General features: G+C 49.4%; 3 protein-coding genes across 3 annotated transcripts in view; 2 read left to right on the top strand and 1 right to left on the bottom strand.

Annotated features, from left to right (window-relative positions):
* Positions 1–1,786: 1,786 nt before the first annotated feature.
* CIDEC (cell death inducing DFFA like effector c) lies at positions 1,787–10,206 on the top strand. The gene is made up of 6 exons (XM_045290057.1): positions 1,787–1,833; positions 2,046–2,123; positions 3,499–3,664; positions 6,417–6,575; positions 6,665–6,852; positions 9,608–10,206. The coding sequence occupies exons 1-6, from the start codon at positions 1,829–1,831 to the stop codon at positions 9,768–9,770; spliced, it is 759 nt and encodes a 252-aa protein (XP_045145992.1). The 5' UTR covers positions 1,787–1,828; the 3' UTR covers positions 9,771–10,206.
* The window catches only part of TTLL3 (tubulin tyrosine ligase like 3), a 42,563-nt gene continuing 22,846 nt past the window's right edge, over positions 3,616–23,332 (bottom strand). Inside the window, exon 12 of the mRNA XM_045290056.1 lies at positions 3,616–3,737. Within this exon, the coding sequence (XP_045145991.1) occupies positions 3,630–3,737 (108 nt within the window). The 3' untranslated portion in view covers positions 3,616–3,629. The remainder of the gene's footprint in view (positions 3,738–23,332) is intronic.
* On the top strand, positions 12,280–23,323 carry RPUSD3 (RNA pseudouridine synthase D3). Its single transcript, XM_004702442.2, is given in 10 exon segments — positions 12,280–12,363; positions 12,365–12,441; positions 12,892–13,031; positions 13,978–14,022; positions 14,145–14,244; positions 16,512–16,619; positions 16,704–16,788; positions 17,014–17,137; positions 22,046–22,185; positions 22,917–23,323. Coding segments are annotated over 10 exon segments (1,143 nt in total). The 3' UTR covers positions 23,157–23,323.

Genomic DNA, 23,332 nt, shown 5'->3' with positions numbered 1-23,332 from the left:
CCGGGGGCTAGAGCAGGCAGAGAGTTGAAGGGCGGTTGTCCAGGAAGGGCCTGGTGGAGAGGTGCCTCTGTGAGCCATTTGACCTTTCCCCCGAGGGAGGGTGAGACAGGGGCTTCAGGATGTGAATGTTTAATCCCAGCCAGAGAAGGACAGACATGGAAGGCTGGAGAAGGAACCACCAGAGCTGTCTTGGAAGAGATGGAGGGAAGAGGCTTAGGAGCAAAAATGGTGACAGGTGAAATCAGGTCTATCCACTGGACAGTATGGTCACCACTAGATGCTAGCTGCAAGTCATGGTGGTTATTGAAACTGGGGGCCAACAACAAAAATCAGCTCCTTAGTGACATTTCAAGTGTTCAGTGGTCACAGGTGGCTTGGAGCAATGGTCTTAGAGAGTATAGACAAAGACTCTTTCCACCATCGCATTAAGTTCTCTGGGCCAGTGGGGAGCCTTGGGAGAGGCTCATTGCTCAAGGACCCAAGGGAGAGAACAGGCCCAAGCAGGCTGCCGGGTGTGGACTGGGGCTGTCCTAGCTTGGGGAGGTCTCAGGATTGTAGGGAATGGTGTCCCCAGCAATGTGAGTGCTGTGTTGGTTACTGTGGGATACAGAAAGATTTCTCCCAAGTTGTCTCCCACAAATTTATGCCAAACCCAAGACGCTGCTTGCTACACATGGTAAATGACTGTACACTAGGTCAATGAAAGTAGGTCAGAGGTTATTCTCCTTAAAGGTATCAGCCATCTAGAGCAACCAGACTGTATAGCCTGACTCACCCTAAGTAAGGCCCACTCCCTTCTGATGTTGTTCCCTTGAAGGAGTGCCCAAAAGCAAGCCCAGGACCACTCACGATGGCTAAGGTTAGGCTACTATGTTGAGTCTCGGGTCCGCTCATCTTGCCACATATGTGCCCCATTCCCTCCCTGTACTATTGCGTGTACAACCCTAGGTCATCCCCCTCCTGTTGCTTGTATTGCCTATGTTACAACCCCTTCATATGACATAGATTGTTACCTATAATCAGAGGGCTTGCATGCCCCCCAAAGATATAGAAGCTTTGGTTAGAAATAAAACCTCATGCTCCCTCTCCTGCCCATTCATCTCCCACCTCCACGTGGACCACCAAGAGGAGCTGAGGTGAGCATGCTACCATGAAATGTGTCTGACTTCTTTGTTGTACTCTCTCTCTCTCCCATCTCTCCTATTTCTCTATGACTTTACTATAATCTTTATATATCTTAACCGTACAATTGCGCCTACTGAACCCGTGATTAGTTGTGGGGGGCTGGCTTCCCCCACAGCTTACCTGGTGCTGCTCTCACAGAAATCCTATCGATGTGTGACTTGGACAAACAAAATGATTTTCTCACCATTTAGAAGTCTGGACGTTTGAATTCAGGGGGAAGCTTTCTCTCTCTGTGGCCTCTACAGAGAAAGGTCCTGGTCTCTCTGATCTCTGCTCCTGGGACGTCTTCCCATAGCTTGGTATCTCTATTCTCCCATCTCTGCTCCCCCTTTTGCTTAATTTCTATTCTATCTAAAGAGACGGACGCAAGAGACACCCTGCACTAAGCCTGTTTCAGGAATGTAACGAAGGGAGCCCATTCCCCAGTGGGATTCGAACCACAGGCATCAGAAGTTAGGACTTTAACACATACTTTGGGGGACACAATTCAATCTTTTACAAGTTTGTGACTCATCTCTGCCGGGGCCTCCTCTTGCCAGCGTGATGTGGACTCTGTCCCCAGGGACAGGAACAACCAGGCAGGGCCTCTTCAGCGCCAGGCTGGGGCTTGTGACCAGTGTGACTGAGCCAGGGTCAGAGAGACATGCAGTGAGTGGGGCTGGCGGAAAGGCCCTGAGTTTGAGGGTGGAGGGGGGTCTCTGGCTCTTCACAGCTGGTGTGTATGGGGTTGGTGAGGGGAAAGTGCGTGTGGCAAGGACCAGGGAGGCGGCTTTCTGGATGGAATGGGTCATACGGTGTCAAATGATATGAGAGAACCCTTCTGCTCCTACCCTCCTGAGCCATTTCTGCTTCCTGCACAGGTCCAAAACAATCCAGTTGACAAGGATGGAATTCGCCATGAAATCCCTCAGCCTTCTCAACCCCAAATCCCTCTCAAGGTGAGGAGAGTCAGGGTGGAAGGGGCGTAGAGCTACCTATAAGCTATAGACCAGGCCTCAGCTAAATATAATAGCCTATAGATCACCCATGGATCTTATGAAAATGTAGGTTCGATTCAGGAGTTCTGGTGTGGGCCTGACAGTCTATAATTTTGAGAAGAGCCTGGTCAGGGTTAGACATTCTCCTGGGCTCACATTGAGTAGACAGAGGCTGGACATTATTCCTCATACTTAATAACAAGCCTCACAGCAACTCTGGGAAGTACAGGTTAGTGTGCTCGGTCCATAGATGAAGAAACTCAAGCATAGAGTAGGTGCTCTTATTTACATAGCAAATTGACAGCTGGGTCAGGGTTTGAGCTTGGGCCTACCTGACCCCACACTAGGTTCCCTTCACTGGTCTGCCTCTACCTTGTCTACCTCAGAGCTCCTACCTTCAGTGAAACTTCAGGCTTCATCACTTCTACCCACTTTACAGGTGGTAGGAGTGAGACCACGCTAGCAAAAGTACTGATTGAGGGGTGTGGGGTGGACCTTCTAGCACCTTGCAAGATCTTGTGGGATCTGGGGCCCAGCTGCACTAGAGGGAGCTTCTTGGAAATGCAGGTTCTCAGGTCCCACCCCAGACCTACCACACCAGCCAGAATCTGTATCCGAACAAGATTTCCAGTGGATTTATATGCCCATTAAAGTTTGAGACATAGAGGGAGAGTGGGTAGGAAAGAGGGAACCGATTACAAGGAACTATATGTGACCTCCTCCCTGGGGGACGCACAACAGAAAAGTGGGTGAAGGGAGACGTCAGACAGGGCAATATATGACAAAATAACAATTTATAAACTAACAAGGGCTCATGAGGGAGGGGGGAGCGGGGAGGGAGGGGAAAAATGAGGACCTAATGTCGGGGGTTTAAGTGGAGAGAAAATGTTTTGAGAATGATGTACAAATGCGCTTTACACAATTGATGTGTATATGGATTGCGATAACAGTTGTATGAGCCCCTAATAAAATGTTTAAAAAAAAAAAGTTTGAGACATAATGATGGGGGTGGGGGAGATGGTGGGGGGGATGAGGCTTCCTACTCTTCTAGTCTGTAATGATTGGCAGTCTCAGAAACCCACGGGGACAGTTCTACTCGGTCCTAAGGTGGCTTTGGGTCGACATGGACCTGATGGCAGTGACAGGTGGCTGGATTTCCAGTAGGAATAGCTAGAGCAGGCACGGTGCGGGATAGAGGAGTCTCGTGGTCACCAGGAGGCTGGCCGATGGGTGGGGTGGGGTGGGGTGGGGTGGTGAAGTGCCTGGCACTGGCAGCGGGGAGGGGGTAGTTGGAGGCAGCAGGTGACTCTTCCTGCTGTTTCAAACCTCCCTGTACGTATGTGGCCACCAGGTATGTGGCAATGAGCACTTCCGTGGTGACTCAGCAGCTGTCAGAGCCCAGCCCTGAAGCCCCCAGAGCCCGGCCTTACCGAGTGAGCAATGCTGACCGGAGCGTGCGCAAAGGCATCATGGCGCACAGCCTGGAGGACCTCCTTCACAAGGTGAGGGGGGCTGGGTCCCCAGGGAGCTCAGCAAGGGTGGCTTCATGGGTCGGATGGTTTGGATTGGTAGTGCCTGCCGGGAGGAGAGAGAGCACCATTGATTAGTGATGTCTGTCTGGTGACAGGATAAGGGCAGTATTCTGTCAATCACCAGTGTCCTTCTTTTTGCAGAGCGTGATCTTCTTGCTCTTAAGTTCTTGTTTCCCCGTAGTTCTTAAACTTAGAATTGTTTGGAAGTTGGAGAACTGAGCAAGCTTTTCGAAATCCCCTTCCCCATCTCCTACATTCAGGTGGAAGAGGTGGGAGGCAGGTGGGAGGAGGGGATCCCAAACCAAAAACAACCAACAGAAACGGTTGCTGTGGAGCTGAGCTTGTCAGAGCAGAACTATGCTCCTGAGTGTTTCCACAGCTGCTTCTGGAAAGACGATTGCTAGGCACCTGTGGATAGGCGGACAGACACTTCCAAAACCTTTCACTTAAACGCAGAGTGAATGTGTGAACGCTCCCTAGGACTCTACATCTGTCTTCTTCCACATCGGCTTTCTATGTAAAACTTTGCTAATAACGAAGACTATCTTGAAACGATAAATCGGTAAATTTCCAGAGGTAGAAAACAAGGTAGTACAGTTACCGTGGGTGATGCTCACAGCTGGCAAGACCGCCAGGCTCCCCCACCTTCATCCCCTGTCCCCAGCAGCTGCGAGTGGCGTTTCCCTCTGGCCCTCCTACAGCCTTTTCTACTCTTGGTCTGTATTAGTCATGGGGCCTGTGTGTCACTCCCCAATTGGTTTATCAGTTCCACAGGGGTGGAAACTCCTCACCTGGACCGTACCACTAGATGCCTAGCACAGGTCAAATGTTTGAGTTAAACTTCCATTTATTAGTCTGTTTAAAGCATAAAGATATAAACGGACCTAACTTCATATTCAAGTAGCCCAGGTGGCATAGTGCATTTCAGGTTAGGCTGCTAATTGCAAGGTCAGCAGTTCGAAACCCTTAGCCGCTCTATGGGAGAAAGATGAGGCTTTACTCTCATAAAATTTACCGCTTTGGAAACCCACAAGAGCAGTTCTACTCTGTCCTAAAAAGTTGCTGTGGGTTGGAATTGACTCAATGGCAGTGAGTTTTGGGTTGTTCTGACCCGTGGTCTAGACTTCCTCCCCCACTTTAACAGATTTATCCTTCCAAGGGGCCAATTTCCTGCCCTTTTGGAGGCTCTGACTTTGCTAGATTATGTTTCTTGTTTCTTGAACCAAAGGGTTCTGGTACAGTACAGTTTGAACGCAGTACAGTTTTGCCACCTAGGGCCCATGGATGGATGAACCTTGAAAACACTACACCAGGTGAAAGGGGCCAGACACTGAAGGGCATATGTTGAGTGATTCTATTTCTATGACATGCTCAGCCTAAGCAAATCCAAACCCCAGACTGAGCCCACTGCCATCGAGTTGATTCTGGCTCGGAGCAGCCCTAGAGAGGGTTTCCAAGGCCAGAACGTCATGGCCTCATCGTTCTCCCATGGGGCTGCTGGTGGAATCGAACTGCTGCCCTTGAGATAAGCAGTCCAGCACTGAGCCAACAGCACCACCAGGGTTCCTTTAAGCATTACAGAAAGCAAATCAGTGGTTGGCAGGGGCTGGAGAGAGAGGGCATGGGAGTGGCTGCTCATGGACTTGGGTTCTCTTTTTGGAGTGAGAAAATGCACAACTTGGGAATATATGAAAAGATATTGAATTGTACACTTTAAAATGGTAAGTAGTCCCCCCCACTATCATGACCTCAATTCTACCTTACAAATCAGATTAGACCAGAACATGCACCCTGCTACAGATAAGAGCCCCAACACAAGGAATGCAGGACAGATGAACCCCTCAGGGCTAACAAGAAGAACAGAGATACCAGGAGGATTAGGGGAAAGTGGGCGGAGAAAATGGGAATTGATCACAAGGATCAATTATAACCCCCGCCCGGGGGATGAACAATGGAAAAGTGGGTGAAGGGTGACAGAGGATGATATAAGATATGAAAATAATAATGTGTAACTTATCAAGGGTTCGTGAGGGAGGGTGGGAAAAATGAGGCGCTGATATCAAGGGCTCAAGTAAAAAGAAAATGCTTTGAAAATGATGATGGAAAAAAGAAAGAAAATGATGATGATGATGGCAGCATACATGCAAATGTGCTTGACACAATGGATGAATGTATGGATTGTGATAAGAGATGAAAGAGCCCCCAATAAAAGTATTTAATTTTTTAAAAATGGTAAAAAGTGTGGTATGTGCATGACCTCCCAATTAAAAATTATATATAGATAGATAGATTAAATCTTCAGAGCACTGGTGGCATAGTGGGTTATATATTTGGCTGCTAATTGAAAGCAGTTCAAATCTACCAGCTGCTCCAAAGAAGAATGATGAGGCTTTCTGCTCCTATAAAGACTTACAGCCTCAGAAACCCTAGGAAGTGATTCTAGTCTGCCCTGCAAGGTCACTGTGAGTTGGAATTGACTTGGCTGCAGTGGTTTGCTTGTTTATTATCATATCTTTTTTGGACGGTGCTGTTAAGATATTGTCCATAACACAGGCACCTAGACGTGCCATGCATGACAAAGCCTTTGGATAGTGACCCCACAGCAGAGTCTGGTCCTCTGTTCTCTGCTAGGCTAAGCTTTGCCCGGGCCACTGAGGTGATATGGTTCTACCCATCGCAGCTCCATGGGAATGACAGAAACAACGCTGACCTTATTCCCTAGGTCTGGGACACCCTGGCGCTGGCAGACAAGCCCTTTTCCCTGGTGCTGGAGGAAGACGGCACAATCGTAGAGACCGAAGAGTACTTCCAGACCCTCTCAGAGGGCACGGTGTTCATGGTGCTCCACAAGGGGCAGAAATGGCAATTCCCATCGGAGCAGGTGGGGTGCGGGAGTCTACCTGTGGGGGAGCAATTGACCACCTGGGAGGAACCCTTGCAGGGAGACAACCGCATGCTTGTCTGACGCAGGGGGCTAGGTACCAGCTCTCCCTCTCGAATATGCCTGCGAAGAAGATAGACGTGGCCTGCGTGACCTTTGACTTGTACAAGACCAACCCGCAGGACTTCATTGGCTGCCTGAACACAAAAGTGACTCTCTATGGCACCTACTCCCTTTCCTACGATCTTCACTGCTACGGAGCCTCACGCGTCATGAAGTGAGTGGACTGGGCTGAGCTGAAGATGGGATGGGTGGGTGGCAGAGGAAGAGCCCCTGTCTGCTCACAAGCACAGCTGCTGTCTAAGGGATGGTAACAGTGTTTGTCTAAACCTTTAATGACTTCACTAAGTGCTTTGTATTATAATACTTTGTCCTAGAGGGGACTAGGTTCCACTTCTGGTGGAACCTGGTGAGATTTTGTTTTTGCAACTTTTAAAATTGAATGTGATGGCTTAAGCCTATTCAAATCCAGAACAGATTGTGAATTCTGACCCATAGGGACCCTCTAAGACAGGATACAACTGCCCCTGTGGGTTTCCGAGACTGTAATTCTTCAGAAGAGTAGAAAGCCTCCTCTTTCTCCCGAGGAGTGGCTCGTGGTTTCAAACTGCTGACCTTGCAGTTCGCAGCCCCCCGAATAACCACTATACCACTAGAATGCCCTTCTTCTTTTTTTTTTTTTAATGTTATTTTATTAGGGCCTCTTACAGCTCTTATCACATCCATACATATATCCATTGTGTCAAGCACATCTGTACATATGTTGTCATCATCCTTTTCAAAACATTTTCTTTCTACTTGAGCCCTTGGTATCAGCTCCTTATTTTTTTCCCTCCCTCTCCCACCTTGCCTCCCACATGAACCCCCAATAATTTATAAATTATTCTTTTTTTTTCATGTCTTACACTGACTGCTGTCTCGCTTCACCCACTTTTCTGTTGTCCATTCCCCTGGGAGGGGGGACCCATATATCCATTATTGTGATCCGTTTCCCCTTACCCCCATTCCCCCTTCCCTTTCCCCTCCTAATATCACTACTCTCCTTATTGGTCCTGAGGGGTTTATCTAACGTGGATTCCGTGTGTTTTCATCTCTTATCTGTACCACTATACATGTTCTGGTCTAGCCAAATTTGTAAGATAGAAATGGGGTCATAATACTGGCGGGAGGAAGCATTAAAGAACTAGAGGAAGGTTGTGTGTTTCATCGGTGCTATACTGCACCTTGACTGGTTCGTCTCTTCCATGTGGCCCTTTTGACAGGGGGTATCCAATTGACTACTGATGGGCTCTGGGTCTCCACTCTGCCCATCTCCTCATTCACATCGATATGATTTTGTTTTGTTTTGGGTCTTTGATGCCTGAGACCCGATCCCATTGACCCCTCATGATCACACAGGCTGGTGTGCTTCTCCCATGTGGGCTTTGTTTCTTCTCAGGGTGCCTTTCCTAAGCCTACGCTCCCTGTTACATGTTGTTTAGAGAAATGCACTGATTAATAAGGAGAATGACAGCTAACTAAACCTAGACTTTAGACTTACCATCTCCTATACTTTTTTTTTATGGTAGTGGAATGTGTGTAATTTTACTTATTGATTGATAGAATTAGTTTTTATCAACGCCTGCTGTGACAGCGACATTTCCCATGTGGCACGTGGTTAAGCGCTTGAGCATGAACAGAAGGTTAGCGTCTGAGCCCACCCACAGGCTCCTCGAGGAGGAGCATGACCACCTGCTTTCTAGAGGTCACAGTCGGTAACACCTGGGTCTCCAGGAGTCAGAATTTGCTCCACAGCAGCTGGTGATGGGGCGGGGGTCATCGTCCCCATAGCAACGTGTTTCTCTTTACCCTCAAATAGTAAAATTTCCCTAACTGATCATCTAATCAAGTTCTTTTTTCAATGGGCACATATCAAAATGTAACGAATTGATAAAAGAACCAGTAAGAACGTTCAGCCTGTTCAGAGGGAAATTCCAATTCCTACGTGCCCATAGTTACATCAAGAATGCTAAAATTTATGAGTGTCTAAAACTCGATGTTTCCAAGGGAGCAGGAGGGATGGGAATCAATTACCCCTCTATAGCGTAGAATTTATTTGCATGTCTTCAAACAAGAATCATTTGTATTCTGTAATCAACTCCCCCCCACCACTTTTTTATTCAAAAAAGTCGCTTCAACTTTTAAATATCACAGGAAGCACAGCAGTATGTTAAATCATAAACCAATTCTATTATGTTGGTGCTTCCCAAACCTCCCTGCTACAGTGAGCTTTGAGAACAGTTTTATCCCATTAGGGGACTGCAGCCATGTAGGCCGAGGAGCGTGAATTATTCCCAGGCCACAGAGCTCCAGAGAGGCGGGGCGGGCCTCTAGCCAACTCTGGCAGGCATTGCTAAGTTCCAGCGACTTGGAAAGGCCTGCGTGTCATGAAGGGCAGAGAGACGTGTCTTGTGAGCTGATCTGCCTGCTCCTAGGGAATCTTCAAAAAGAAAGAAGGAAAGGAAGGAAAGCCTTGTTAAATGGAGTTGAGTTTTGCAGGAGAAAGCGAGGAGGTTCCCAACATCTGCATTATCTCAGGATTGCACACAATGCCTACAGACCTTTGCCTTTTGCTCAGGCCCGGCGCCTTCTGATCTGCACTTTACATACCACATTTCCTTGCTGAGGCAAATGGCCAACATAAAACCATTTTCTCCAGGCCAGGCTAAGGATGAAAAACCAAACCAAACTCCCTGCCTTTCGATCGATTCTGACTCACAGCAACCCTAGAAGACAGAGTAGAACTGCTCCTTTGGGGGTTTCCGAGACTGGGAATCTGTAGGGAGCAGGCAGCCTCCTCTTTCTGCTGAGGAGTGTAACCCACTATTCCCATCAGGGTTCCGGGAGGATGAGGGTGGAGGCATTGAAGGGGATGTGGGCCGGGTAGTCTTCATCATGTAACCTGGTGCCTCTCTTTCCACCCCACCCCCCAGGGAAGCTCTTCGCTGGGCACTCTTCGGCATGCAGGCCACGGGCCACATGCTGCTTGGCACCTCCTGTTACATGCAGCAACTCCTGGATGCCACAGAGGAAGGGCAGAACCCCAAAGGCAAAGCCTTGTCCCTCATCCCAACCTGTTTGAAGATACTGCAGTAAAGGCGCCAGTCTTTCGAGGCCTCCCCACCAAGAATTAAACTGGGAGCCCTCTGCTTAGCCTCAGAGTTCACAAGCCAGCCGCTAGCTGTAGAGCTTCTTAGCTCCCCACACCTCCCTCGGCCCACAGGACCAGGAATGAGAAAGCTGGAGAAAGGACTAGAAAGGAGTTGCTGGGCTGACCAAAGGAGAATTGTGGGTTCTTGTCTCAGCCCGGCTTCTTCCTGCCCAGAGTGGTTTAACAGACCAAGAGCAGGCTTCCTGAATGCGAGGGCGAGCATGAGGGGTGCATGAGGATGGCCCCTGCGCAACCTGCGTTCACATCTTACACTTACCGCCTGCCTCCCGCCTCCCCTGCCTCCAGCTCTCCGGGGGGACAGGCCAAGTGCACCAGTGTATGAGCCTGGAGAGGATGCAATAAATAATTCATGCTGATACATGTTCTTGACTCAGGTTCTTTACCGTAATGGGGTGGACCTCCTCGGGAAGGTTGGGAAGGCCCGAGGAAAGCGAGGAATCTGGTCTCACACTCGGCACCTCTGCTGGACCGGCCAGATCAACCACACCACTAGATGAGTCATTAAAGCCTTCATGAACCAGCTGGACTGAGAGTAGGCTAGCACCTGGAAGCCTCTTGATCCAGAAGAGAGAAATTCCATGCTTCTTACATTCTAGTCGTGATATTTTTATCAGGTTGGCAGGGTGACAGGGTTGCGGGGAACAGCACAGTTGCAGGTGCTAATTCAAGGTTTTACAAGAGAGTGTACATTTCTTGCTAACAGGGCAGGCAGGGTTTGGGGATGCCTGGAAGAGTCAGGGTCTTGTTGGGAGAGGCAGGAGAGGGAGGAGGAGAAGGGGGCTAACTGCTAGCAGGGGTTAAAGGCAGCTGAAAGCTAAATGGAGTTCCTCGTGCTAAGCTCAGTGACTACAACTTACCATGGAATGAAAAACAACACGATGTTGGGCTGGCTCAGACTCATGGGAACGCCCTGGGTGTCAAGAGTACAATGGTTGGCTTCTCAATGCCTGGGGTTTTGTTTTGTTTTCTTCTAAGGCACCCTTGGGTAGAGTCAAAATGCCACCCTTTTGGTTAGTAGGCAAGTATGTTAACTGTTGACACCATTCAGGGTCTCCAAGATGGATGAAAAGACACAGCACTTCCTAAAAAAATTAATAAATTGCTTTTGACTTTGAAAATAAAGCCCCTTTAAGGTGAGATTTGAGCCAATCATGTACTCAATAGATTAAGCGACCATTTCCAAGTTCCATCATGTCTCAGAAGGACTTACTTTCAAAAAGTAGGATGAAGGCGCCTTTCTAATTCCTTAAATGGGAGGCACTAATCCAGCTGTAGCACAGTCTCTGTCAACCCCTTCCTCAGCTTGCCAAGCAGTTCTTCGGCATTTAGAACTTTCAATCTCAGGATTTCGAAACAAGCTGTCAGAGAGCTGAGAAGAGTGACAGTTTCTCGTCCGTGTGAGATGGCATTTCTCCAGATCGAAAACGGGACTTATAGGTGACTACTTGAATCCGTGACTCTCGGATTCAAAAATGGCTGCTTTGTGACTGTTCCACTAAAGCCAAAGAGCCTTGGGGATGCAGTGGTTAAGTGCTGCCACCATTGCTTTCTCAGCCTCTCCACAGCTGTAAGCCGGGAGCCCAGTCCTCTGTCCACTAGGTGAACGTCTTTCTTCAGGCAGGGCTTGAGTCTGCGCAACTGTGTGTCCAGGGTGGCATGGAAGTTGCTGTTCACCGCTCTAGGAGGAACAATGGTGGTGCAGTGGTTAGGCATGTTAAGCTGCAATTGGCATGGTTGGCAGTTCGAAACCACCAGCAGCTATGCAGGAGAAAGACTGGACTTCCTACTCCCGCCAACAGTTACAGTCTGGGAAACCCATAGGGGGTCCCTAGGCAGTAAGGTCTGGTTTGGGTTTTTTTGGAGGTGCCCTAGAGTGGATTTTAATGCCCAGGAACCTGTGAGAGCAGAACTGGCGTATCTGACGTTCTTGAAAGAGCGCCAGGGCTTGTTCCTGCGGAGCTGCTGGGAGGGCTCACCACCAGCTGAATGAGTGATATAATGAATACATGTATTATTACGTATTTATAATTCATTTGTTATTATTCATTGGTAACTTGTCTTTGGATTTTGAATGCTTTGGCGTTGCTCTTTTGCTTTGGCCTTTGGCTCCTATTAGATTTTGCAACAGGCTTGTGTTCCCGAGGCTGGTTTACTGGACCACAGGGAGTGGATTTTTTTGGCTACGTCGTCTTACGAAACTATGCACAATGGTGTTTTTCTGAGGTCAGACGTCTCAAGATTGGAGTAATGGTGACCAGAATGGATCTTTCGTCCAAGTTTTGGCCCCGCCTCCGTTCGTGTCTCAGTTTCCCCAGAAGCACCGAAGTGCCAATGCATACATTTCCTTTCCGGGCGGACGCAAAGCTCCGCCTCCCCGCCCCACCCATTGCTTAGCACCGCCTTCCCGACGGACGTCCAAGCTGGCCAATCAGCATGCAGCTGGGGTGTGGGCGGGCCTTCGGGGCGCACATGCGCGCTGTCTTTTGCACCAGCGATGGTCGGCGGCGGTATCTGGGTTCGCGTCTCGGCTGGCTGGCGGCCGGGCCCCGGGGTCTGCGCAGTCCCCCAGGCCGCAGGCCTTGGCACCGAGGCCCGGTGATTACGCTCTCCCCGGTGAGGGAGGGGCAGGGGGCGGGTGTGACCAGCATCTGGAGTTCGATCGCCGTGGATGAGCTTTCCTGCCCGCTCGGTTAGGTGCCCCGGGCTCAGCCGGTCACCCGCCTCTCCGAGCCTCCGCCACGCGGCCAGCGGAACCCGACTCGGGTCAGGCAGCTGGAGGCGGCGGCAGGACTTGGCGGGAGCTGTGTGACAATAAAGGAGCCTTGCAGCCATAGTGGTGTAGCCATTGGGCTGCTCATCTCCTGGTCCCCTCGAGGTCGCCAGTTCAAATCCACCGGCCGCTCCAGGAAGAAAGATGAGGCGCTTTGCTTCAGGACAACGATACAGCTCAGAAACCCCATATAGGCTTGCCAAGGAATCAAAATCGATTTGGGTGTGGAGATAAGAATGTGGCGCCAAGAAACATCCCCTGCTTCTCCTTTCCAGGAATCGGCCGAAACCTCGACACTCCGATGGCCGGTCGGGATGCCCACGGGACCCGCCGTTTCCGGGGCTGCTGCAGCTGGAGGGTCTCAGTGCCACGGAGTTGGTTGATGTGCTGAGGGCAGGTGTGGTGGATCAGAAAGGTGAGGTCTGAGGGCTGCTGTACTAGAGACCCAGGAGGGCAGCCTGCTGCTCTGAGCCTTCTAGGAGACTGGCTGGATTCCCCACTAAAGCCCCTGGGGTCTGAAATGAGAGAAGCCGGGCATTCAGATCACGATTGTACACCCCACCCCCCACGAGCAGGGTGTGCAAGCAACATAACCTCTCTGAACCTCAATATCTTAGGATGTGTGTGTGTGTATGGCGGGGTGGGATGGGGGCATAAATCATGAGAGAGCCTCACACATAGTAGGACTCCACTGTGGGAATTTCAATAGTAAAAAATTACTCTATATGTCGATGAACAAAACACTGACTTGGTGGCATATCTAGGCCCTGTACCAGCTGGTCCCGAGGCTTCAGGAAAATCATGTGATCACTCTGAACTTCAGTTCCTCCATTCAGAGATATATTCATTGTCTTAACTATTTATTGTTTATTGAGCACCTGCATGACCTTGCTTTAGGCTCTATATTGCCAAACAAGATAATTTCGGTTTCTGCTTTCATGAAGTTAACATTCCAGTAGGAGAATTAGATTAACCAGGGAATAAATGAACAAGTCACTCAATAGCGTTAATAGCTAGGAATACCCCCAAACTTGGTATCGTGATGGTGAGGGGCTCGGGAGAGTGGGGTAGACAAGCCTCTCTGTGGTGGTGACCTACGTAGGAGCCAGAAGTGAAAATGAGGAAATGGCAAGTACCAACCCTCGAGGTGGCCCCAAACTCAATGATAAAATGGAAAGACAAGAAAACAACAACAACCCCACCCATTCCATTTAGGATGCGATTTGCTCTCTCCTGACTGAGCGCTGTCACTGAGCCGCATGCTGACCTCAGTCATAAAGTGCCTTGTGAGCTTTGTGATGCCCAGAGATTGGCTGGTACTTTTGCTGCTGCTGATGCTCCTGCGATATCATGTGTTTCAGGACCTCTCGTGGTGGTCAACAAGCCCCCAGGCCTGCCAGTGACAGGTAGGAACAGAGGGCCAGAGAAGGGACTGTGCTGCAAGGGACTCTGATGTCCAGGGAGGGGGGTGGGGTGGAGGGGGAGTGGAGGGGGCTGGGGCTGCAAGGAACCTGTGCTTCTTTCCCAGGGAAACCAGGCGTCCTGACACTGCTCTCAGTGCTGCCAGAGTTAAGCCAGGCCCTGGGGCTCAGGGAGGGAGCACTCCAAGTTGTTCGAGCCCCTGAGAAGTAAGTACCGAGGTTGATAAGGAGTTCCAACACCAAACCCATGGTCACTAAGTCAGTTCTGACTCTAACCACCCCACATAGGGTTTCTGAGGCTGTGAGCTTTTGTGGGAGCAGACAGCCTCGTCTTTGTCCCTGGAGCATGCGGTGGATTTGAACTGCCAACCTTGCCATTAGTCATCCAAAACTTACCCAACAGCACTGGGAGGACAGGAAAATAAACCACTCTAAAACCAAAAGAGAAGGTAGGAGGACAAGGAGCCACCTGGGAGGGAGAGACTAATGCTTGAGCATAAGCAAAGCCAGTCCGTTTCCACAGAAGAGTTTGGGATCTTGGAGGTGAGATATGAGGATGCTGAGAAGGAGAAGAAAGCAAACAGATCTGGGTTCAAATCCCAATGGCCCCAGGTGTAAACTGTGTGGTCCCAGGCGAAGAACATAACCTCTCTGAGTTAGGTTAAGAAAGACAATAATACCTGCCTCCCACTCAGTGTGCGGGCACTTTCCAGATTCCATACCTTTGGCAAACATTGCTAGTCAGGCCTGGTACCCTTCCCTCTGGCTGCCATCAACTAGAGTTCCCACTTGCGATGAGCTCTTTCTGCTGGCACACAAGCTCATGGGCACTCGTAATGAATCCAATGCTGTGCACTAACAGAGAGGCCCAGCCATCTCAGTCCTAGGTAGGTTCTCAGAAATAAAGGCGGGGGCACAAACAGAAACCTGTCTACCAGCGTTCATTGCTGCACCGCTCGCAGTAGCCAGATGGTGGGAACCACCAGAGTGGCCATCCACAGGTGACTGGAGAAACAAAATGTGATCCATTCCCCCAGTGGAATGTGATGTGGGAGCCAGCCCACAACCGGATGGGTCCTAAGGGACGGTTGCGTAATTGAAGGGAAGAAATAAAAGACAGACATGAGGTTTAGGTGCTCACTTCCTCCATGATATCAGGCACCAGGTCCTAATGGAGAGAGAACTATGCCACCAAGTGACATAGTCTTGGCATGCAAGCCCTCCCCAACCACAGGCACCTACCTACATAACAAGGTGGGCAGTATCTTCACCCTAGAGGTCCCTGAGCTCATTGGGGCCTCTAGGGTGAGGATACTGGCCACATTGCTAGTAACCTAACACCAGTGCTGAGGGCAGGGAGAGGGGAGTGATGGTCCCCTGAGCAGAGAGAACTATAACAACTGTCTGCTCTTATTGATCGAGTTGTCAGCTGGGTAGCGATCACAATGTGCTTAGAAGAGGTCTCATTAAGGTAGTACTATGACGGGAAGATTCTGTGGGGATGATTTGTAATTAGGACGACCTGACTGGGGTTCACCTCCAACTCACAAAGGAGGGAGGTGAAGGCCTCTGTCCACCCAGAATCCCGGCCTTCCAAGCTTCTTCTCTCATGAGTACAAGGAATGCGTCTGCATACACGCACTCCCTGATCCTTAGTTCCCCACCACATGCGGCAGTTGTAAAGAGAGACGCGGTTCCGATGCAATCACAGTGGATGCACCTTGAAACCACTATGGGGAGCACAAGAAGTCCGCTGCAAAAGGTCAAGGACTACAAGATCCCACTTAGAGGAAATAAGCAAATACCGAGAAACCCAGGGTGGCTGGGCATGGTTGCCGAGGGCAGGAAGGTGGAGGGAAGAGTTTGTCTTCATGGTGGCAGAATGTATTGCAAGAGGGTAGCAATCACGAAGGCCCAGCATCAATGTGATTGAACTGTAAAGGTGAAAGCTGTGTTGGTACATGTTTTGGTGTGTATATTTTCAACACACACACAGATAACATTTAACAATCGGTGCTCAGCTATTGGGTGCCATCCGTCTCCCCCATGGGAGAGTAGAACGGCCGCGCAGGGTCTCCTGGGCTGTTATCTTTTTGGATGCAGATCGATGGGCCTTTCTCCCAAAGAGATTCCAGGACCTAGAATCTAGGTGGATTTGAACTGCCAACCTCTGAGTTAGCAGTCAAATCCTTAATCACTGCTCCACCAGGGCTCCTTAGACACTCAACACATGGTGCCAATTTGTAAGACATTTGGCTCCGAGCTCCTTGGGAGCGAGGGCAAACTGAGACAAGCATCAAAGTCAAGGAATCGTGTCACACAAGGGGAAGCTGTAACCTGTGTCTCAGGAGGACGGCTGGGTGATTGTTGTCCTGGAGTTGTTGTTGGGCTTCCTAAGGGTTCCATTGCTCCTGCCTAGAGGCCTCCTTTTTTATGGGTGACCCTCTAACTTGTGATTGACCCCTTTCCTCCAGGGACTGCTCTGGGCTTGTGCTTCTCTCCAGTTGTCCCCAGACTGCAAGCAACCTCCACAAATTCTTCGCTCGCTCACGGAGAGTCCAAAGACCCACAGCTCTCTACTGGTGAGCCACCTCCGGAGGCTCCCAGGGCCGCAGGGAGGTTCTAGCAAGCCATCCCGTGACCTCACGGCCCCTTTCCCCCTGCAGGGCCGTCACAGACGGGATCCCAGCCACTTCTGAGGGGAAGATCCAAGCAGCCCTGAGACGGGAACACACGGATGGGGTTGATCTTGTGAGTCAAGTGGAGGAGAGAGGGGGTCCTGGCACACAGGGTCCCTGACAGAGGACTCAAGGGTGTAAACTTGGGGTGGCTGGCTCTCTCGTCCCCTGAAACAGAAAGTGACCCCTGCCCACACTGCTGCCCTGTCCCAAGTCTGTTCCTTGAAACTGGGTGTAGCTCCCAGGCATATATTAAAGCTTGTTGGGTGGGGGTGGGGGTGGGGGGGCTGCACTGCAGGTCATTCCGGTGAAGACCCCGTCTCGTAAGGACATCCTGGAAGGTGTCAAGAGGACTGTCAGCCACTTCCGTGTGGTGGCCACAGGCTCCGGCTGTGCCCTGGTCCAGCTGCAGCCGCTGACAGGTGGGTCTAGAGAGGCCAGGAGGTGAGAGGAAGGTGGGAGTCGGATTTCGCCGCAGCTTGGAGTGCTGGATGGACTCGCAGGAGGCATGTGGTCAGGGCCAGCTGCAGGAAGCAGTGCTGGCCATCAGCCTGGCATCGTTCACCTGCCTTGTTTTCCCCTGCTGACTGCCCTCAGGATCTCAAGGCTGTGACCCTTCTCGCGCTCCTTTTCCTCAAATGGCACTTATTTTAACTTTTCCTTTTTCAATTTGGGAACTTTGATACGTGTTGCATAGACCAGCCCCTCAGAACTATGACAGCATCCCAGGAATCCCCCTAGGTAGGTGGCTCTTTCTTCTTTTTTTTCCCTCCCCAACCTCTCTCTTCCCCCTCGCAGCTGCCCCCAGTCTCGTCATCGTCTTCAAAGTCTTTTCCTTGGGTATGAAGACCACTTTTTCTTGTTTCTCCCCTGTGGGAGCAGCCTTGGTGGCGTCATGTTTAGGAGCTGGGCTGCACAGTTAGCAGTTAGCCCGGTTGATGGCAGTGCGTTGGGTTTGGCCTTTATTTTACTTTTGAATAATGTGATGGGATATATATGTATATTTAGTCATTTTATTAGGGGCTCATACAACACTTATCACAATCCGTACATACATCAATTGTGCAAAGCACACTTGTACATCCATTGCCCGCATCATTCTCAAAACATTTGCTCTCCACTTAAGCCCCTGGCATCAGCTCCTCATTTTGCATTTTTCCCCCTCCTTCCCCACTGCCCCCTCCCTCATGAACCCTTGATAATTTATAAATTATTATTTTGTCATATCTTGCCCTGTCCGATGTCTCCCTTCACCCACTTTTCTGTTGTCCGTCCCCCAGGGAGGAGGTTATATGTAGATCCTTATCATTGGTTCTCCCTTTCTACCCCACCTTCCCTCTACCCTCCAGGTATCGCCATTCTCATCACTGGTCCTAAAGGGATCATCCGCCCTGGATTCCCTGTTTCCAGTTCCTGTCTGTACCAGTGTACATCCTCTGGTCTAGCCAGACTCACAAGGCAGAATTGAGATCATGATGGTGGGGGGCGGGGGAGGAGGCATTTGGGAACTAGAGGAAAGTTATATGTTTCATCGTTGCTACACTGCACCCTGACTGTCTTGTCTCCTCCCCGCTACCCTTCTGTAAGGGGATGTCTAATTGCCTACAGATGAGCTTTGGGTCTCCACTCCATGCTCCCCCTCATTCACATTGATAGGATTTTTTGTTCTGATGATGCCTGATCCCTGATCCCTTTGACACCTTATGATCACACAGGCTGGTGTGCTTCATCCATGTGGGCTTTGTTGCTTCTCAGCTAGATGCCCACTTATTTATCTTCAAGCCTTTAAGACCCCAGATGCTATGTCTTTTGATAGCCAGCCACCATCAGCTTTCTTCGCCACATTTGCTTATGCATCCATTTTGTCTTCAGCAATCGTGTTGGGAAAGTGAGCATCACAGAATCCCAGGTTATTAGAACAAGGTGGGTTTTTTGTTTTTTTAACCCTTTTTTTTAAAAGATCATTTTATTGGGGGCTCTTACAACTCTTGTTACAATCCATACATCTATTACATCCGACATATTAGTACATCTATTCCATCGTTCTTTTCTAGACATTTACTTCCCATTGAGCCCTTGGGATCAGCTCCTCTTATTTTTCTTCCTCTCCACCCCCAACAAAGTGTTCTTGGGTTGAGGGAGGACTTGAGTAAAGCCTCAATGTCCTTCTGCTGCCTTAATACTTAACATATAAATATATGTACATAGATCTATTTCCCTATCTTTATATCTAAATATATTTACTTATGTACATGCCTGTATTTAGAGACTATAAATGTCCTTTGTCTCCTAGTTCTTTCCTCTATTTCCTGTTACTTTTCTCGTCCCACTATCATGTTCGGCCTTCATTCGATATGTCATTTTCTTAATGTCTTGTTGAATTCCTTTAGGTAGAACTTTGTTAACATTTTGGTGTCTCTATTCATAAGGGATATTGGTCCACAGTTTTCAATTCTGGTGATGGCTATTATGGTCATGTCTTCGTGTCCAGTTGAGGTTTACATCACTCAGTAATGGCCTTCTTTGCCTCACACAATGGCTTTTACGTTGACATTTTGTCAGCAGTAATGTTCCTCCTCCGTTTTCTGACTACCATTAGCTTGATAATGTATTTTTCCATCCTTTGATTTTTAGCCTGTTTTTGTCTTTATATCTGAGCTGTGTTTCTTGTAAGCAGCATTCCATGAGCACTAATGGCTCATGTTTCTTAGCCATTCTGCTAGTCTCTGTCTCTTAACTGGAGAATTTATTTACATTCAACGTTATCGATAGGTATTTTATTGATGTCATTTTGTCATATTTTTTTATGGTGGTTTCTTTGTTCATCACAATTTCTCTTTTATTTTTTGCTATTGTGAATGATAATTGTGATGGGCATGTGAACACCCATCCATTCATGTTGCAGCTGTTTCCTCTAGGATGCATGCCCAGTAGAAAGATGGGTGAACCGTCCGATATGTTTCAGCTTTTTAAAGTGCCATAGTGATTTCCACAGTGCCTGCATTAATATCTTAGAAATCCACACATTTTATATTCTTTCTGATCATTTCATTGTCTAAAGTTCTACAGGGTCGTCTTACCGTGTTTCCTGTCGATTCTCACACTGAATGGGCTTATTTTTCATTGTTCTGTGAATCCAGGCAGAGTTCATGCTTAGGCGGGCCTCTCTCTATTGGAATCTTACCTGGATTGGAGGTGGGACCTTTTTAAGAGGTTCTGCCTTGGCTCACCCTGGAAGCCTCAGGGATATCACGACTCCAGGCTGTCCTACTTGGTAGTTCAAAGATCAATCTGGGTAGTATACGCCTTAGCCCCAAACCTGTGAGTGTAGGCTTGTGATTGTGAATTCTCAGGGGAAAACTTCCTACTCCTGTCCATGATTAAGGTGAGAGGTCATCTGCCTTCCTTGTGGCTTGCTGCCTCTCTTCATCCACCCTTTCACTGAAGATGTACTGCTACCTCTATGGTTTCATTTGCACACCAAAGCCTTGCCTCTGGCCCCAGGTAGCTACTGAAACCCACTCTGTGGACAGGTGACGTTCTGGCTGGCTTTTGTGTTCTGGATTCATTTTCCTATTACATTTTAGTCTCGGGAGCCTTACTTCTCTGTGTGCTCAGCTGTTTACTTTTAAAAGATGGTGAAAAATGTCAATATAAAAGAAAATGATGCTTTTATTTTCTTCAGTGTTTATAGCAAAGAGGGTTTTTAGATTATCCAGTCTACCATAGGAGGGGTCTTCAAAAGTTCATGGAAAATATATATTATGAAAAAATTATACAGGGATTTCCTCTTTTCTTGCATGAAAATAGAAAATAAACTCATAGCAACTTCTTATAACTTATCTGAATAGGATCTAGTTTCAGGAGCTAAGAAGGATAAGACATCAATTTAAAGAGTCCCTATCAGAACATTAAAGTCCCCTAAAACTGAAACAAGAATAAACATCACATACATGGTGAAGCCTGGTGGGAGAACAGTTGTTAAATCACTGATGCTTTATGAAATATTTATGGGAACAATGCCCCCAAAGAAATCAGTTTACGAATGGACCATTCGTTGTAAGATGGGACAAGACCATGTTGAAGACAAAGCCCATAGCAGTAGACCATCCACATCAATTTACCAGGAAGCAATCTTGTTGTTTTAATGCGTTAATTGAAGAGGACGGAGAACTGACAGCAGAAACAATAACCAACACCACAGACATCTCAACTGTGGTTTAGCTTCTAAAATTCTGACTAAAAAATTAAAGTTGAGTAAGCTTTCGGCTTTAAGGGGTACCAAAATGATCACATGCCGCCATTCCGGTGGGGACAAGAGCAGAGGTCTCTACGGACGTTGAACAAGGGAGATCAAGAATTGTGATGAAGTGACATGTGGCTTCCCCAGGATGACCTTGAAGACAAAGCACAGTCAAAGCCATGGCTACCAAGAGATAGAAATGGTCCCGTCAAAGCAGAAGCTGGTCTGCTTCAAACTGTGGACCTTGTAGTTCGTAGTCCAACACGTCACCACACCACTAGTGCTTCCCGCCTCAGTTCTTTAGGAAGGGAGTAAAGAACTGGTATCCAAAGTACCTTGACCTTGGAGTTTATGTTGAGAAATATGTGTGTTTAATCTTTTTTCCCCCTTTACTTTTATTAGAGGTTCTTATATCTCACCACAATCCACACATTCATCCAGTGTGTCAAGCACATATGCCGCCATCATTTTCAAAGCATTCTCTTCCCACTTGAGCCCCTGATATCAGCTCCCCATTTCTTTAGTCTTTTCATTCCATTTTCTACCAACTTTTGAAAATCCCTCCCAGATTGGATTTGGATCGCAGCTCATGGTGGAGGGCAAGTTATATAAGTTAACATATTACAAAGCATTTAGCACCAGATGTACCACCACCACCCATGGCTTTCAGAGAGGAAAGGGCCCGGCATGGCTGGACCTGAAGCTCCGAGGGAGTGAGATCATCGGGAAGTGGTTGTCTGGTGGTTAGTCCTGACTTTCCCACTGTTGACATCACTCACTGCCCCCCGGGCACTCCTGGGAAGGCAAAGCTCCACCAGCTTAGCAGGAAAGAGTTCGTTATTCCCAGTGACTTCCGTCGTCATTTCAGGATCGTGTCTCACCATGGATTGGCTGCTACGCCTGTTGTCACCTGGCCACAGCCTCCTCTCTGGACACAGGGGTGGTTGTGGTAGCATTGACCTCATCTGAACCACAAAATCTGAGAATGGGGGTGTGGCTCCCTAAAGGAAAGGGTGGGCGGAGGGGCAGGTATGGCTGGGATAGACCACCACCACCCACCATTGCTCTTGTCTCTTCTCTGGCCCAGTGTTTCCCAGTCAGCTCCAGGTGCACATGACCCTGCAGCTCTGCCCAGTGCTTGGGGACCACAAGTACTCTGCCCGAGTGAGCACCGTCCTGGGCCAGCGCTTTCTACTGCCAGCTGAGAGCACCAAGTCCCCCAAACAGGTACCCAAGCCCACCTGTGTGCTGCCTTCTCCTGGGGTGGGGGCCGTGGCTAGCAGCCTGGGACTGGGCAGCAGCCCTGCTGCATCCAAGGCTGTCTGTAGACATGTCCCGCTCTGTGGTTCTGGACGGGACACTCCTTCCACTGGGCCGCATTCTGCCTGACAGTTCAATAAGGGAATTGCACAGGCTCAGTTCCAAAGTCCTGCTGTTCTTTGCATCTGTGGGTGGGGGGGGGGGCCTGCCTGGACAGGGTAATGCTAAAGTCCCAGAGTCTTAGCACATAACTGGCCCCTCGTGTTCTGCCGAATGAGTGGAGTGGGAGTTGGGGGGATTTGCCAAAAGCACTTACTCTGCGGTGAACAGACCCAGGTTGTTTACATCAGGCAGCAGGTGAGGTGAGACAGGACAGGTTCGTGTGGAAGGCTTTTTTTTAAACATTCTCTATTGTAATCCATTGGCCAGAACTCAGTCACCCAGACCACCCTAGGCTGAGTAATGCCGTTTGGCCAGTCTCTACTGTAGTGTGAGTGCGCGCACACAGCCCCATGTTCCAGGGAGGGAGGCTGTGCCTCACCTGCTTCACTCAGCGTGTTGGTTTGGCCAGTCTCTACTGTAGTGTGAGTGTGCGCACACAGCCCCATGTTCCAGGGAGGGAGGCTGTGCCTCACCTGCTTCACTCAGCGTGTTGGTGCCCACACAGCTGTGTGCTGACATGCCTCTCCCACCCCCAGGTCCTGGATGAAGCCTTCCTTAGACACCTGCGCCTGACCCCCGCCCAGGCCACCCAGTTGCCCTTGCACCTCCACCTGCACCGACTCCTCCTCCCGGGCCCCAGGCCCCAGGATGCCCCCACGGAGCTGCTGGCACCTTTGCCCCCTTATTTCTCCAAGACACTTCATTGCCTGGGGCTCCAGCACCAAGCGTCACCGCCTGTTCCTGGTGCCCAGATGCCTGCTGGAGGGCAGCAGTAGTGAGAGGAGAGCGAGGGGCTCTCGGCCAGGCCCAAGGAACACGAGGCCGGCACTTGGCCTGCAGGCTGACTCACCCAGTTGGAGCTAGGGACCTCACCTCTTTGAACATGAAACAATAAAAGCACCTACTTCGTGGTACTGCTGGCGAGACTCACCGAGAAAGGAAATGATCGTGG

The sequence above is a fragment of the Echinops telfairi genome, unplaced genomic scaffold (assembly GCF_000313985.2).
Source record: "Echinops telfairi isolate 266 unplaced genomic scaffold, ASM31398v2 ScPeMD7_31;HRSCAF=116, whole genome shotgun sequence".
Taxonomy (NCBI): domain Eukaryota; kingdom Metazoa; phylum Chordata; class Mammalia; order Afrosoricida; family Tenrecidae; genus Echinops; species Echinops telfairi.
This window is presented reverse-complemented; position numbering and strand designations above follow the sequence as displayed.

What these genes read in the sequence shown, in the direction of transcription:
- CIDEC (XM_045290057.1), top strand. An exon ending in TGGAGGACCTCCTTCACAAG is followed by an intron (nt 3,665 to 6,416) that starts GTGAGGGGGGCT and finishes CTTATTCCCTAG; the next exon opens with GTCTGGGACACCCTGGCGCT. An exon ending in GGCAATTCCCATCGGAGCAG is followed by an intron (nt 6,576 to 6,664) that starts GTGGGGTGCGGG and finishes TGTCTGACGCAG; the next exon opens with GGGGCTAGGTACCAGCTCTC.